At 40.0% G+C, this 14963-nt stretch overlaps 2 protein-coding genes across 2 annotated transcripts in view; both read left to right on the forward strand.

Annotated features, from left to right (window-relative positions):
- nfu1 (NFU1 iron-sulfur cluster scaffold homolog (S. cerevisiae)) lies at positions 1-6015 on the forward strand. Its single transcript, XM_085367196.1, has 8 exons — positions 1-78; positions 3305-3405; positions 3632-3767; positions 4847-4913; positions 5007-5124; positions 5235-5298; positions 5398-5572; positions 5699-6015. Exons 1-8 carry the CDS (start codon positions 20-22, stop codon positions 5729-5731), a joined length of 753 nt encoding a protein of 250 aa, XP_085223322.1. The 5' UTR covers positions 1-19; the 3' UTR covers positions 5732-6015.
- LOC146621051 (glutamine--fructose-6-phosphate aminotransferase [isomerizing] 1) overlaps positions 6012-14963 on the forward strand; it is a 23574-nt gene continuing 14622 nt past the window's right edge. Inside the window, exon 1 of the mRNA XM_085367195.1 lies at positions 6012-6852. Within this exon, the coding sequence (XP_085223321.1) occupies positions 6846-6852 (7 nt within the window). The 5' untranslated portion in view covers positions 6012-6845. The remainder of the gene's footprint in view (positions 6853-14963) is intronic.

The following is a 14963-nucleotide window of genomic DNA, read 5'->3' on the forward strand; positions in this document are numbered from 1 at the left end:
TTAGATAACCATAACAAACATGGCGACTTACAGGCAGGTCGGCAGATTGTTGGGTATTTCAGCAAGACTTTCTCGTCTGTAAGTTGTTTTGTATTTATCTATATCTGCATTGTTTTCGCTTTATTTCATGTGTGCATGAATGTGTCGGCATGTTAAGCATCAGGGTCAGGCAGGCTAACGGTAGCACGCTGGCTAAAAGGCGGAGTGACGCAGTCAGCTACAGAGCAGGGAGGTGTGGGGATGTTTTACTGCTTTAAACGTCTCCACCGTACAGCCGCTTATTAACACTTTAAAGTCGTCAGTATCAACCACAACAAACCTTTGCAAACTTAAAAAAATGGGTTTTTTTTGTTTGTGTTGCACAAGTGCTAAAACTTTAGCCCGATTCTAATCTGCTTTTTCTGGATTATCCCGAGTTGTACACAGGGACACCGTTACTCTCGACAGTTCATATCCATAAGTTATTGCAGTTATTATAGTTAACAAAAATATTACAGGTTTTAGTATCGCTTAACTTGGTTTAAAAAAAATTAAACTGCCTTATCAGGCTTTCGTAGATATATTTATTTACACCTAAGAAGTTTATAACTGCACTGATTTTACTAAATCTTGCCTCTGACATATGCCCTTAATTCAATAAGTGATTAAAAAAAAAAAAAACCAATCTGCACTCACTCTGTAAACTAACTCAAACTAAACTGGATTAAAACATCAAAACAAAATATAAATAACAATTAATTACAAAAGGCAAAACTAAAATAACTTTCTGCTGGTGTTTCTACGGTCTTATACACTCAGACACGTCATTACAAACGTCTTTCTAGTACTGGGTTGGACCCCCTTTGCCTTAAGAACTGCCTCAATTCTTCATGACATGACCAAAATGGTTGAGGAGTTAAGGCAATGTGAAGTTCACTTGGTAAAATTTAGGCCCTTGTTTGTTTTTTACCTTGTGAATTTCCTGTGCTACCATGATAAATTAAGTATCCCATGAAGCCTGTTTTCTCCTTCTTCTGGAACCATTTGAATTATGTCTTTAACAAAAACGGAAACAGTTACTGTCATTTAAAGAGCACTTGTAAATAAAGGGTTAAAGAAGCAAGCCATTATAACCACTTTCACAAAGGGATGTACATGGTGAGCAGCATGTCATTCCACGTATTCCCAATTTATCCTCAGATGGAAATAAGGGGCTCAAAGTATACTAAGAAAAAAATCTGCATGATTGCTACACTACCTGAAGCCTAAACCATTGATACAAGGCAGGATGGAGCCATGACAAATCTGACCGTACTATCCAAACATCGCTGCAGAAATTGAAATTCATCCCGAATAGGGATGGGTATCGTTTAGGTTTTATCCGATACCGGTGCCAAATCGGTACTTTTGAAACTGTGCCGGTGCTTAAACGGTGCTCGAACCGGTGCTTAAAGAACAGAGAACACAAAATTGGTCCAAAAACCTCTCGTGTTAAGCTGTTTGTTTGTTTTTTGTAAAAAGATAACAATGTGTGCCTTTTCTGCAGCTATGTGGCATATATGGCATCACTCTTGGCTGGAAGCAGTGCTTAAACAATGGAAAAAACACAAACTTTGTCCAAAACCTCTCATGTTTAGCTGTTTCCCACTTTTTCTTTGGTCATTTTAGCCTTTTTGGCCAGGGTGAAGGGAGCATCTGCCATCAAACAAGAGGACAGCCGCATGTAGCTATGATGATGTTTGCTAGTTCACCTTACATGCATTAATGTAATAACGTGGTTAGCCTACTCAACGTAAATTACACACGAACAACATGAAGCTACTCATGCAGAGAAGAACGGCTGCTGCTGCATCATCATCCTCATCATTTCTGCTACACTGGCAGAGCTAGGGGCCAGGACTCTATTCTTCGGGTTTTTGGGGGATGTTGCTCCGGGTCCGATAACTGGCAACCCACCCGACGTGCACGGTGTGAGGTCTCGCAGCAAGCTATCAAATACGGCGCATTTCTCGGGTTTAAAAAAAAAACGCTATGCGTCGCCAGCTGTTTAATCGGATTCTTGGTGTTACCTCCTTTGACAGTATCACAGTATCAGCTTAAAGCACTTGTTGCAGGCTGCTGAGTTTGCATCTTTTGCTATGAAGTACAGCCAGACTTTTGACCGCTTCGCCTTGGACATTTTTAATCTGTGGCTCTGCTCTAACAGAACGTACGTACCTGGCCCCGCCTACTATCCTCGGAAACGTAAAATGATTGGCTAAAAGTGTATCACAGCTCAGGAAAAAAAAGCACCGAAATAAAGCACCGAAATGTGCGCTGCTTTTCGGTCTGGTTACTACCGTTTATGTCACCGGTACCCATCCCTAATCCCGAATGTACAGATCAACTGTAATCTTTTTCTTTTTTTTTGTTTATATGTATAAAAGAAAAATTCTTAATAAAAAAATATTGTTTAAAAAAAGAAATTAAAATTCATGAGACCAGGCAACGATTTTGCAGTGCTCCATTTTCCAATTTTTGGTTAATCCTGTTTATTGTTCTTAGCAGACAGGAGTGCCACACAGTGTGCTCTTCTGCTGCTGTAGCCCATCTGTTTCAAGCTTCAATGTGTCTTGCATTTGGACAAGGTCTTCTGTTGTAATAAGTTGTTATTTGCATTTGAATTTGTATCAGGTTCATTCTCATTTGACCTCTGACCTTAACAATGTGCTTTAGCCCAGAGAACCATTGTTCACCAGATATTTTCTCTTTATGACAATTCTCTTTAAACACTGAAGATGGTTGTTTGGGAAAATCCCAGCAGATCAGCAGGTTCAGGCAAATCTAACACCAAATAAAAGTAACAGACAGATTTCTGCTGTTGTCCACTTTCCTTGCATATCATATACAGTGCCATTTTTGCCTGTAATTGTATAGTGTATGTCTGTGTTTTCTATTTTGTAATTCAAATGTCTTATAAAAATAAATAAATTTTTAGTTATCAGTGAAATGATACAGACAGTTCTTTCTCCTTGGCTAAAGTAAGACAAATACTGATTGCACAGTGTATCGTTTTAAGCTCTGCATGACCCCTTTGGTTGTTTTACGTGTTGCCTTATGCAACAGTTTGTAATACAGTTTTGTACAAACACTGTGCACCAAATCATTTTAGTGGATTAGTCTCACCACACCTTCATGTTTTGAAATCATTATTTCACCGCTCCAGAGAGGAAGGCATTAGATGAAGTGAGCTGGCACGGGTGCTTGACATTTTGATTTCTAACACCATTCATTTATCAGTGTGAGCTGGGCTGTATTAAATGTCTTCATCTGCTGCATTTTTCAGTCTTGCTGTCAGTGGGTTTCAGAGCACTGGATTACACTTGCCTTCACATACCACGGGAGTTTCAAACAGATGGCCCTCAAACCCCATCTGGATTGTTCCTGGTTTGTATTCAGAATAATCACATGTGTAACATTGAATGTGTTAATACTGGAGTGATTGTCTTGAACCCAATAGATGCAGCTGCTGTTTGAGCAGGTGCCTGTAGGACACGTGACATTAGCCTTGCAGTTCAATAAAGTAAAGAGTTGCTGCACAAAATAAGGACACTGTCTAATGAAAAAAGGTGATTTATGTTGCATTCTTCTTCTTTGTTTTTTCTCTTCCCAGGAAGGACCATGTTTGTGCAGACGCAGGATACACCAAATCCAAACAGCATGAAGTTCCTGCCTGGCCGGACAGTTCTTGAAACAGGAACTATGAATTTTGCGGGCCCTCGTGAGGCACACTGCTCACCTCTAGCCAGGTATGTGAGATTACTGGTCTGAGAGAAATGCCTGATGTCAAACAGTCATCTTAGCATAACAGATGTAGGTAGATGAGTTTTAATACATGCGGTCAGTGCGGTGGACAGTGCACACGACAGGTGAAATAACTGACTGGGTGGAGTGGATGGAGATGAGTGTCAGGGGTGATTTGTGACAGAGGAAAAGCAGCAAGAGTGAATGAGACATTTTACAAGATAGTAGTGAGACCTGCTATGATGTATAATTTGGAGACAGTGACCCTGACAAAAAACAAACAAACAAAAAAAAAAATAGAGATGACAGAGTTGAAGATGCTAAATATTTTATTTAGAGTGATCAGGATGGACAGGATCAGAATGAGCATGTCAGAGGGACAGCTCAGGTTGAGCAGTTTAAACACAAAGTTGGAGAGCCAGGCAAGGCTGAGATGGTCTGTGCAGAGAAGGGTTAGGGAAGTGAGATGTGCAGAGAAGTGATAGTGGATATGCTGCACAAAGGGTGTTGAATATACAGCTTCCAGGCAGGAGGAAAATAGGTGGACCTCCAGAGAAGGTTGGTGGATGTCATGTAGGAGGACATTAGTGTGACAGTGGAGAACGATGGAGATGGAGGCAGATGATCCACTGTGGAGCAGCCAGAAGAAGAATGGATTAATAGTTTGACTTCTGCTAGTCACATGACAAGATTGATTTACCAGTACATGCCTTGTTGGTAGGGCAGTAACCAAGGCAACATTTATTATTACCAAATATAAAAAAGGTATAACCTCTGATACGCACAGAAACAGTAGACCTCTCTTCTCACAGCCCAGCACGCTGCTGATTCACGTCCTCAGTGTAACACTTTTACCTCTACTTGATCTTTATGACACTGCGGTGCAACAATTTTGAACAGAAATATTATTTTCTAATTCTATTCCCATTAAAATATTATGTTAATAAATGTGACTGATACCTGCACACAATTTGCACGTCTATATGTGTGTATTTATTTGTTACAATCATTGCACAACCTTCTGTATTAAGTGTAAGATGAATCTTTAAGTGTGGCGTAATAAAACCTCAGTGATTGTCTTCAGGCAGCTTTTTAGGATCGATGCAGTCAAGAGTGTGTTCCTGGGCCCTGACTTTATTACCATCACAAAGGTAAAGCCATGCCCAGTTTGTAAGAATTGGCACTGGCACAGCTTGGCATACCACAACTAAGAATAGGTTGGTTTCTCATCCTTCTTCGTTTAGGCTGACCCAAATTTGGAATGGAAGGTAATTAAGCCTGATGTGTTTGCTACCATTATGGACTTTTTTACCTCCGGGCTTCCTGTTGTAAACGAGGACAGCCAGCCAAGCCCAGATACAGGTATGGTTTTCAAACAGCTGTGGTCTACCCATTATTAAAACATCAACTTAGACAGAAATAACAAGCTGCTTTGAATGCTGAGGAACAACAATCTCTGCCTCTCCTTTCAGCACCGTCAGACGACGACGACGAGGTAGTTGCTATGATTAAAGAACTACTAGAGACTCGAATAAGGTAACTACTCATGAAGGTGCACTATGACCTCAGGGCCTGTTGCTTCCTATGCTTTTTGGGTTTTTTGCCTAATACAAGTCAATGTTCTCACTCTGTCAGGCCAACTGTGCAAGAGGACGGGGGAGATGTTCTATACCGCGGATTTGAAGATGGCATTGTTAAACTGAAGCTGCAGGGCTCTTGCACCAGTTGCCCCAGTTCAATTGTGACTTTGAAGAGTGGCATCCAAAACATGCTACAGTTTTATGTACCTGAGGTTGAATCGGTGGAACAGGTTTGTTGTCTTTCTCTCATTTGATTTTAGGACACTGTTAATTTTTAAGATGTTAATCCTGACATCTTGATTTATATTTCATGTTCAGCACTTGAGCTGTAAAGAGCTTTTATGCGTGTCTTCCAGGTGAAGGAGGAGGAGGAGGCTGCTCAAGTCTGAACCACTGAAATCATACACATTCCTGTCTCTACCAGCTACCGACTTTAATGCAAGCAATAGTTGCAATAAAATGTGTTTGATAGCACAGCTGTGTGAAAGAAACGGTCACCATTATCAATTCAGATGTAATCTCGTATGTGTTGTTTCCCAGCTGTTTGGTTTTTTTTGTACAGTGACAGTATTTAACAAGAATAGCCCAGTCACAGGAACAGCTGACTGGAATAATTTATTACTCCACATCTGTCAAGCAAGAAAAGCAGCCTTTTAGTTTTAAAATCAGTATATTATATGTGTATAAATAAAGTTTGTTATAATATTTTGTGACCATTTGTCTGCTTTGTTGTACATAAGTGTTCCAACTAGTGGCCTAGTTGAAGATGCTCAGATTCCCATTGACAATGACCAATATGGACAGGACTACAAATGAGTACGTCAGGGGGACAGCTCGAGTTGAGCAGTTGAAACACAAGAGGACGGATGGTTGATATACTGGACAAAGGTTGTTGAAGATGTAGCTGCCAGGCAAGAGGAGGACATGCAGAGGGTTGGTGCGGCATAAAAGGATACTACCAATAAGGTCAGATGATCCAGGGTGGTGACACATGAACAGAGCGACCAAAAGAAGGTAAAATAGAAAGTGGGTATTTTCCACAAAAATTATATAGACCATTTAAACTATGTAAGACCAAAAAACCATAAAAGGCAATTTTGCATATAAAAATTTTAAAAAGCATTGGTGGATTTCTACTGAGGGACGTTGTACCTCAGTAATTCTAAAATCGCCAGAGCATACACAGGCTTTTGGGCCTTTTTAGCAATATTTTCCTTCCACGGCCAGTAGAAAGCACAGGCCTTCCATTGTGGGCCGATGTTGACTCTAGCAGCAGCAGGATCTGCAGGATGTTCCGGCTGCGAATCGCATCCTGATGCCACGTCAGAAATGCGTACGTCTGTAGGCGCAACCTGAATCGACAGATCTCCCGACCAATCAGAAGGCGCCATGGAAGAACGCGGTTGGCTATGATTCATAGGAACCATCGGGGGCGGAGCTTATTGACAGGCGTTCCCAGCTACCGACTTCAGAGTAGCTGTAACTGGCAGCAGAACTGTAGCCATGTGTGGTGAGTAGTGCATTTATTCTATATTTATACTAATAGGCGCTGAATGTGTGTGGTTCACGTTTCACCAGAATAGCTAGCTGAATAGTTATTCAGCTATTGCCATGTTAGTTTGAGGATAAATGCTGGAAATGAGCTAGGGGAGGCTAAAGTGAGTTTTGTATGGCCAACATGATGTTGCTAGCCAGCTAAATATAAACCGGTCTGTGTTTTTCCGTTTTACTCTGAAAGCTGCTTGATGTGGGATAACACGATCGAGCAGCAGAGTCGATATTTGAGTGCGACATTAAAATGGTAACCTGCTTTACGACGTTATTACCGGCCGAGTAAGTTTCCAGTAGCTAAATCTCTGTCTGTTACTGTGGATCTAGATGACTGTGACAGAGACCTTGGAAAACGAGTTAGGCTCGTTGTTATTATAAAAAATGAAAGTGTAACTAGATGATCTGTGTTCTTTGGGATAATACCATACCATACCATACCACCTTTATTTATAAAGCACTTTAACATATAAACCAGTGTCCACAAAATGCTGTACACATACAAATAGGATAAACAAAACATAAAATCAAATATGTTTTTTTAAGTCAAATTGAGTCAACCCCTTAAAAGAGTGCCAAAGGCTTTAGCAAATATTGTACTATATAATACTGGTGTATCGCTGTGAATTAACATCAGTCTTTCACTGTCTATATGACGCCAGTGGTCATAATCAGTTTGATGCTTTCTAATCCTGTCCTGTCTCCGCCGTCTCCATCTATCTCAGTCCTATGACTGATACCTGACATCTGTTTTCTCTCACTGTTATCACAATCAGAGCACTTCCATAACCAAGCCACCTTGCTATCAATATCTCACAGTAAGGTGCCACTTTGCTTAGGTTAACCATTAAGCACTGATTATTTGCAGAAGGGTCCCTTTTGTCTCTCTTTACCCCTCAGTGTCCACCCCCATCACTTGCTTTTCTGAATGAATGCTCTGTTGAGCCAGGATGTCCACTGGTTAGTGTTTAGCCCTGTAACAGGGCTGCACTTTATGCCCACTCCTTTTGCCATTCATGGTGTCACTCCTTTCCTTTGTGTATTTGTTATTAGACTGGCTGACAGATGTTTTAGGGAGGAAATTCTCATTATTTATGGAGGTTGCCAATAAAATGCTGAAATCTTGATTTACACTGGCCTGTTTCTGTATCGTAATGGTCTCTCACTTGGGTTAGTAATCACACACAAATAAATCTCAAGTCTTAGTGACAAGGTAAATATCTTAAAATGATTTACAGATGGGAAACAGAAACATCTCGCGTCTGATTTTTGTCATTCCTTTGACAATTCCCCTACCTCTGCTTTACGTAGGCAAGAGGTTATCTTAGGGAAACGGCAGGTCTATATATGTATACTTAATTGTCTTTAAACAGGTCTATCTTCCAAGAGATAACTATATCAGGTTTTCCAGTGCCTGTATGACTTGTTTCTCGTGTGTTACATTAGTTTGTCTGGCACTGAACTGTGAATAGCAGCAGATCGACAACTCCCAGTAATTCTTGGCCTGCTACACCAGGAAGGAGTCCAATTACGTTCTCTGTGGTTTCACCAGCGACCTTTACGTAATCATTGTCATCATAAATAGTTTCGTTTTAAGATTTAAAATTGTTTTAAAAACAATTTCTAACTCAAAATGAATCCAAAGCTTGTTTAAAATAAAAACCAGCTGATGGGATAAATCCATGCAGCATACAGATTGTGAGATGTCCTTTGGCATCGGAAAAAACCTTTTAAATACTGTAATAGTGACTTCAGCCAACCTTCACCATAGGGCTGCTCGATTATGGCAAAAATGATAATCACGATTATTTTCACTGAAATTGAGATCACGATTATTTGACGATATTTATTTAACCCTTTAAGACCTTGTTGGGGGAAAACTCTGTAAAAGACCCAGGAGAAATAAAGACACAATGAGACAAAGTTACTTTCTTTATCAAACGTGTACACGGGTGAGCTGCTAAGAACAACTCACACCATGCACAGTGGCTTGGTAATTTTTATAGGCACAGAGCACAGAGACAGTGAGAACAGGATAACAAATAATAAACAGATAAAATAAAACAACTCCATATATGGTGCTAGTCTCGTCAGCAGAGAGCTAGGGAAGATAAAACAATCTAAAACAATATGTCCCAGAAACAAGATGTGTTTGCTGGGAAAGTCTAAAAAGATAATTCTAAACTAATCTAACCATAGGGAGAGGGCAGACAAAAGGCATCTTTGTACATTTAAAAGAAGGTAAAGAAACATAGAATCATTTTTCCTGTAACATTCCCTCCTGTTTTAACTTATTTTAAATGTATACAACAATTGTCTGTGAAGGTTATTTATTAAGTATCTTAAGCAATTTTTTAATTTTCAAAATGTCAGCATAGCAGAAATGGAAGTCATCTGGTCTAAAGAATAAAACAAAAGAAAATAATAAAAAGAAAAACATAGTAAATGAAAATCATAGTAATTGAAATAACAAGTGGAATAAACAAGAAAAAATAATAAAACTAAAACTACAAAAAATAAAAGATAAAAACCTTATATTTTAAAACGAAAACTACAAAAAATAAAAGGATGAAAACTAAAATGAAAACTTTGTATTTAAAAATGATGAAAACCTAATATGTAAAATGAGAACTTCAAAAAATACAAGGATGAAAACCTTATATTTAAAATGATGCAAACCTTAAATTGAAAACTTTATATGAAAAATGATGAAAACTTCATATTTAAAATGAAAACTTCAAAAAATAAAAGGATGAAAACCTGCATAACCTACTAATGTTTTAATCAGTGCGTGATCACTTGACAAGTCATTTTTAAACACCACGTCATTCATTAGCAGTTATTACAAGTTCTCCTCTAACAGAATTGCAACGGGATGCTGTTCTTCTTCAGGCACGGCAACATAAGCAGTCATTGTAGTTGTTATCATCTTTGAAATCATTACTCTTAGGCATGGCAACACACACAACACTAATATGAGCAGTGCTATCATGATGAGACCTAGAAGGAAAAATGGCTTTGCTACAGCAGCCAGCCATGAACCGCTGAACAGCCAGTCCAGCCAGCCTTGTGCTGTAGCTGCTCCAGGTGTGTGGTCAGTGACATATTTTTGCAGAGCGGTCAAATTCTGCAAAGCTTCATAAATGTCTCCTCCAGTTTCGTATCCATCAGGGATAAAAGTGCAACATGTTTCCCCGATCAGCTTGCAAACTCCTCCTTGTGATGCTGTTAGCAGGTCTAGTGTCAGTCTGTTCTGCAGCACCATCGTTCTGATGGCCTGCTGTTCTCCTGCTAAGGCCGTTCCCAGGGCCTTAGTTAAGTTGATGTGTCGTAGCAGAGCATATCGGTTGATTTCCACGTGATCCCGCACCTCGGCAACTCCAATGCCGGGGATCAAGCTCTGTAAGAATTTCACTCATCCTCAGATGCGAAACTCTGGTTCCTTTACTGCTTGGTGCCGTCCGTGCACATCCTGTCTGGTAATGAGTCTTTGTTTGTAGTATCATTCGGTAGCTGTAGTTGGAGCGACAGTTGAGGCTCATCAGTGTCGCGTTACTGGCACAGGTTTCGTTGAGTGAACAGTCCATACACTTCCTCTCGTTCCTCGGTGGGCAGAAAGTGTATATGTATTTGCATAGCAGTCAGTTTTATTATTCAAGTAAGCTGTAGTGTTCATAAACTGCCACCAGAAATTAGTGGCATAGCCATGGGGAAACTTGGTGTACTTTCCTTTGTCATACAGTGTCTGCCTTTTCTCCATATAACGTGACTTGTTGTCCCTCACGGAAGCAAAGGTGAGGAGCCCGGCCATGGTCAGGGCCGCTGCAGTTGTTAAGAGCCACCACCTCATGACGACGGGACACACCCTCCTGTCGCGAGTAGACCCCCCGGCCAGGAAAGCTGACCCCTCCACCGGGCGAGATCACAACAAGTGGGCAAGCCTGCCGTCAGCTGTGTTTAGATGGCTTCACTGACTCGCCTGCAGTGACTCTGATGGATCCAGGATGGTCGTTCCGCAATTTTGCAAGCGGTCGGTGTAGTGAGGAGGACTTGGTATGGCCCCTCCCACCTGGGTGTGCTCCAGTTTTTCCTTTGGAGCACCTTGATCAGAACCCAGTCACCGGGCTTTAGTCTGCAAGACACTTGATAGACATCATTACATTCTTCGTCATTTACAATCATCTCTTTATTTTCCTACAACTTAGACATACATTTTGCTACTGAAATTGTATCTGCCTTTTTCACTGGGTAGATTTCTGGCCACTTTGAGAATACATCTATAACCACTAGGGTGTATTTTTACCCTTGGCATTCATTTAGCTCAATAAAGTCCATATGGATTGTGTGGTCTCAGGTTTCCCTGAGCATTATATTTTTGACACGTCATGCACGTTCTGACAAATTGTTTTGCTGAGGTTTCAAAATTTACAGTGTAGAATTTACAGTGTAGAAATGAGAGTTGACAATACTGGTCAGTCCCCCCGTTGACAAATGCGTACAGCCATGAGTCACTAATGCCGCCATTTTGTGGAGGAATTTTGGCAACACTGGCTTGCCATAACACATCATTAAGTCGTTTGTCAGAACTGCACCGTGTTTTAGCCATTTTGCCTGCTCTGCTGTGCTTGCTGCTTTTTGTTCATTTTTCAACACATCCAGTGGAATCTGATGTGTGTTTACTGCCATCAATGTGATGTTTGCCTGTTGTGCCGCCTATTTTGCTGCTCTGTCAGCAAAATTGTTGCCTGTAGTAATGAAAGAGTCAGTAGGCGTTGTAAGAGGTTGGCATGCTGGTTTGCCAGTTGGTGTAATCATTCCTCTGTTATGCCAAATTTTTTGCAAAATGATGCACAGCAGAGAAAACATACTGGCTGTCTGTATGTATGTTTATTAGTTTGTCTTTGTGTATTTAGCTTTCGCGTATCACAGCTATCAGCTCAGCGCTCTGTGCAGGACATGAAGAAGAAAGTGGTTTTGCTTCTATTATCTTACTATCTGTGGTTACTGCGTAACCTACACAATTTCGGCCTGTGCTGTAAGGTCAAATGCTGTTCTCCTAGCTTCCACACTTGCTGATCATAAGGTGGATCTGGGCCTGGAGTTTGTTTAAATCTCAGAATGTTGTGATACTCGGTCGGTTTCTGGCACTCAGGTGTAATACCAGAAAAGAATGGCATGACTGCTATCTTAAGTTTTGTCAGAGCGTCTCTACCTAGCAAATTTACTGGACACGACGGGTCATATATGCATTTAATAAAGCACCTGCGGCCACTTGCTGTGTGTACTAGTTCTAAAAGGGCAGTTAATTGTTGTGCAGTTGTGTGGCCTGAAGCTGACTTTACAACTAATTTGTCCTCTACTCCTACAATCTCGTGGGAAGTGACCTTCCTCTCCACGGTTCTAGCAGGCGTTGTCTCTATGTTATCTGCTGTTTCTGCGTGGCTGTCTGCAGCCTTGGTGTTTGTGACTTTGCTCGCCTCTCTGTTCCTGATAGCCACCTGCGGATTAGTGTTTTAGTCTATTGTCAACAGTCAGCCTTATTTTGAAGTTACAGAAAGCTTCTTCTTTTTTGTTTGTCTTGGTTTGGGAGAATAGATGCAACACTACATTTTCACTTAAGGCAGTTTTGAATAATTTCTAGTTTTTCAAACAATTCATGGATCTCACACATTTCAAACTTTCAAGTTAGGGTTGTTTCCCATTTATACATATATATATATATATATATATATATATGTATATATATATTTAACTTTGCATAGCTCACAGCTCTAAACCTAGGCATTTTTCAATCATATGCCTAATCACTATGTGTCACTGTGACTCTCAAGTATTGTCACAAGTTCGTTTAAATTCGTTTCCAAAACCAACAAAATAATCAAACAAAAACAAAAAACATAAACGTGTCAGGACACAAAAGAAAAAAGAAAAATGCTGCCACCCGAACAAGGCAGAAGTCTGCATATGTTGGCTTGTAATAGCATGCAGCTTGTAACATGGTAGACTAATGTGCCTGTGTTAATTCAGCTCCATATTATTGTGTGAAGTTGCACTGGGTTGGGAGTGGTTTTGTGTGTGTCACATTTTTGGTGAGCCAATGGCTGGAATGGGGTTGGACTAATTAGAGGCAGGTGTACTTGATTGCACTGATACACTGGTCTTCTTATAGCCCACACTACAAACACTGCTGTGTTGTTTTGTCTCTCTGTGCAGGTATGTAATGTGATGAAATCAGATATGTTTGGGATGGACGGGTTTTGCCCTATGAATTTTATATTAGGTGTGTCGTTTTGTCTCTCTGTGCAGGCCAGGGCCTATTATATGCCACAGCCTAAAGGCAGCAGGGTTGCAGAGGCTTGAGTGACCACTGACTATATGCTTGCAGGGTGGTGGGTCTCCAAGGACAACTTCTAACCCTGTTAAAGGCAACATGTGGAGTGCAACTTGGCCGTGTGGCATAGCTGGCTCTGGCCTTGGGACTGTGTGTTTTTATACAATTCTTAAGTGGGACACTGGACTGTTTTATCTTTTATCTCTTGATATATTTTTTGTCAATAAATTATCTTTTAGAATTTTATTGACTGACATCTTTTTGCCCATGACTGAGATGGTTGGTCAGACCTAGAGTCTTTCTTTGGGTGTGTTACAGCAGCTTCTGCTCTAAAAGAAACAAATAAATAAAAAGAAAAGAAAATGTGGAACATGCTCAACAGCTTAGCAGTGTCTACATATTTAATTCAGCTTCTCAATCCTGTAGTTTTAGCTGTTGTCTACAGGGTTTTGCTTATTGGTTGTTATTATAGGTGTGCTCTATCTCAGCAATGTGTCATTCTAGAATGATAAGTTTCAAGCTGGTCAAGTGCCTCTATGCACTTCATTAGTTTAGTTATTCTCCGTATTGTCTTCATCTCACATGTCATTACACTGAGTTTCAGCAAACCTTAAGCTTGATGCAGACTACTGCTTAACAATTATTCACCTCACATCATAACCGATTAAGGTGCCTCTTCATATTAATATTATGTCATTGTTAATATTATCCTCTTTGTCTTATATAACAGCAATAGCATATTATAATATTTTATTAGTGTGTACCACTATACTACTACTGAGCCAATTTGTTAGTTAGGATCATCTTATTCAGCAAACAGATAATTTAGAATTCATCCAATCTGCGGTCACATTTGTTCTCTCTGTTACATGGCGGACCAGGCAGTTCTATTATAATGTATTATTTATATTTTATTTTGTATCCATCAAGGGCTTCAGATGACCTGCAGAATCATCCTTTTCCCAGGGTGGAGACAGTTACCTTTTCACACACTGTCCTTGGCTGAACAATGACACAGCCTTAATATACCTTATTTATTTTATTAAAATATTTTCGTGTGAATTATTTGCTTTATATTCATTTTATACATGCTGGGCATGGTCATCATGCCAACTGTGTTTCATTGTTAATATCACTTTACAGGTTGTTATCCTTGCTATTATTAATTTCAAATACTCTAAAGATAATTTCTACTGTAATTTTCCCTTTGTTCATCTTTATTTCGTACTTTTTATATTTATATCTACTCAGTGGGGTCTGTTTTCAACCCTTTTAAACTACTTCAAACTACTGTGATCTCTAGTTTTCACTTAATAAGGGATTATTAAGTTCTTCCTGATATGGGTGGTGCTGCAGATGCGGCTGCAGGAGTGAGTGATGGTTTACTAAAAGGATTGTGGGGACTGCAGTGTCTCGTCTTCTGGTTTTACTAAACTGGCAGTTGAGTTCTGTTCTTCTGACTGTTTATATTTTGTTTTCTTAAATCTCTCAGTTTACAGACACTGTTTTTGTCCGGCGTCTGGACTTTTCTTTTCTCACCACTGCTCGTCAGCAGGAGTGAGTTTTAATTTCACTTGCTTGATTACCCATCTTATTTATGTATTTACTTATTTTTGTTTAAGTAATATATACACGATACAGCTGCTATCACCTTCGCTGGTATTAGAGACGAGAGTGGTTGCTCACACGCCCTTCTACTTTCGGACTATTTCCAAAAGCGGTGTGAACTTTACGAGACGGAA

The sequence above is a fragment of the Diplotaxodon limnothrissa genome, linkage group LG12, assembly GCF_057381915.1.
Source record: "Diplotaxodon limnothrissa isolate DT_005_m linkage group LG12, D_limnothrissa_male_GT1.1, whole genome shotgun sequence".
NCBI lineage: Eukaryota > Metazoa > Chordata > Actinopteri > Cichliformes > Cichlidae > Diplotaxodon > Diplotaxodon limnothrissa.

Coding starts and splice junctions, on each gene's coding strand:
- nfu1 (XM_085367196.1), top strand. CDS start 20: ATGGCGACTTACAGGCAGGTCGGCAGATTGTTGGGTATTTCAGCAAGA. Junction 3,768..4,846: donor CACTGCTCACCTCTAGCCAG/GTATGTGAGATT, acceptor GATTGTCTTCAG/GCAGCTTTTTAGGATCGATG. Junction 5,573..5,698: donor AGGTTGAATCGGTGGAACAG/GTTTGTTGTCTT, acceptor CGTGTCTTCCAG/GTGAAGGAGGAGGAGGAGGC.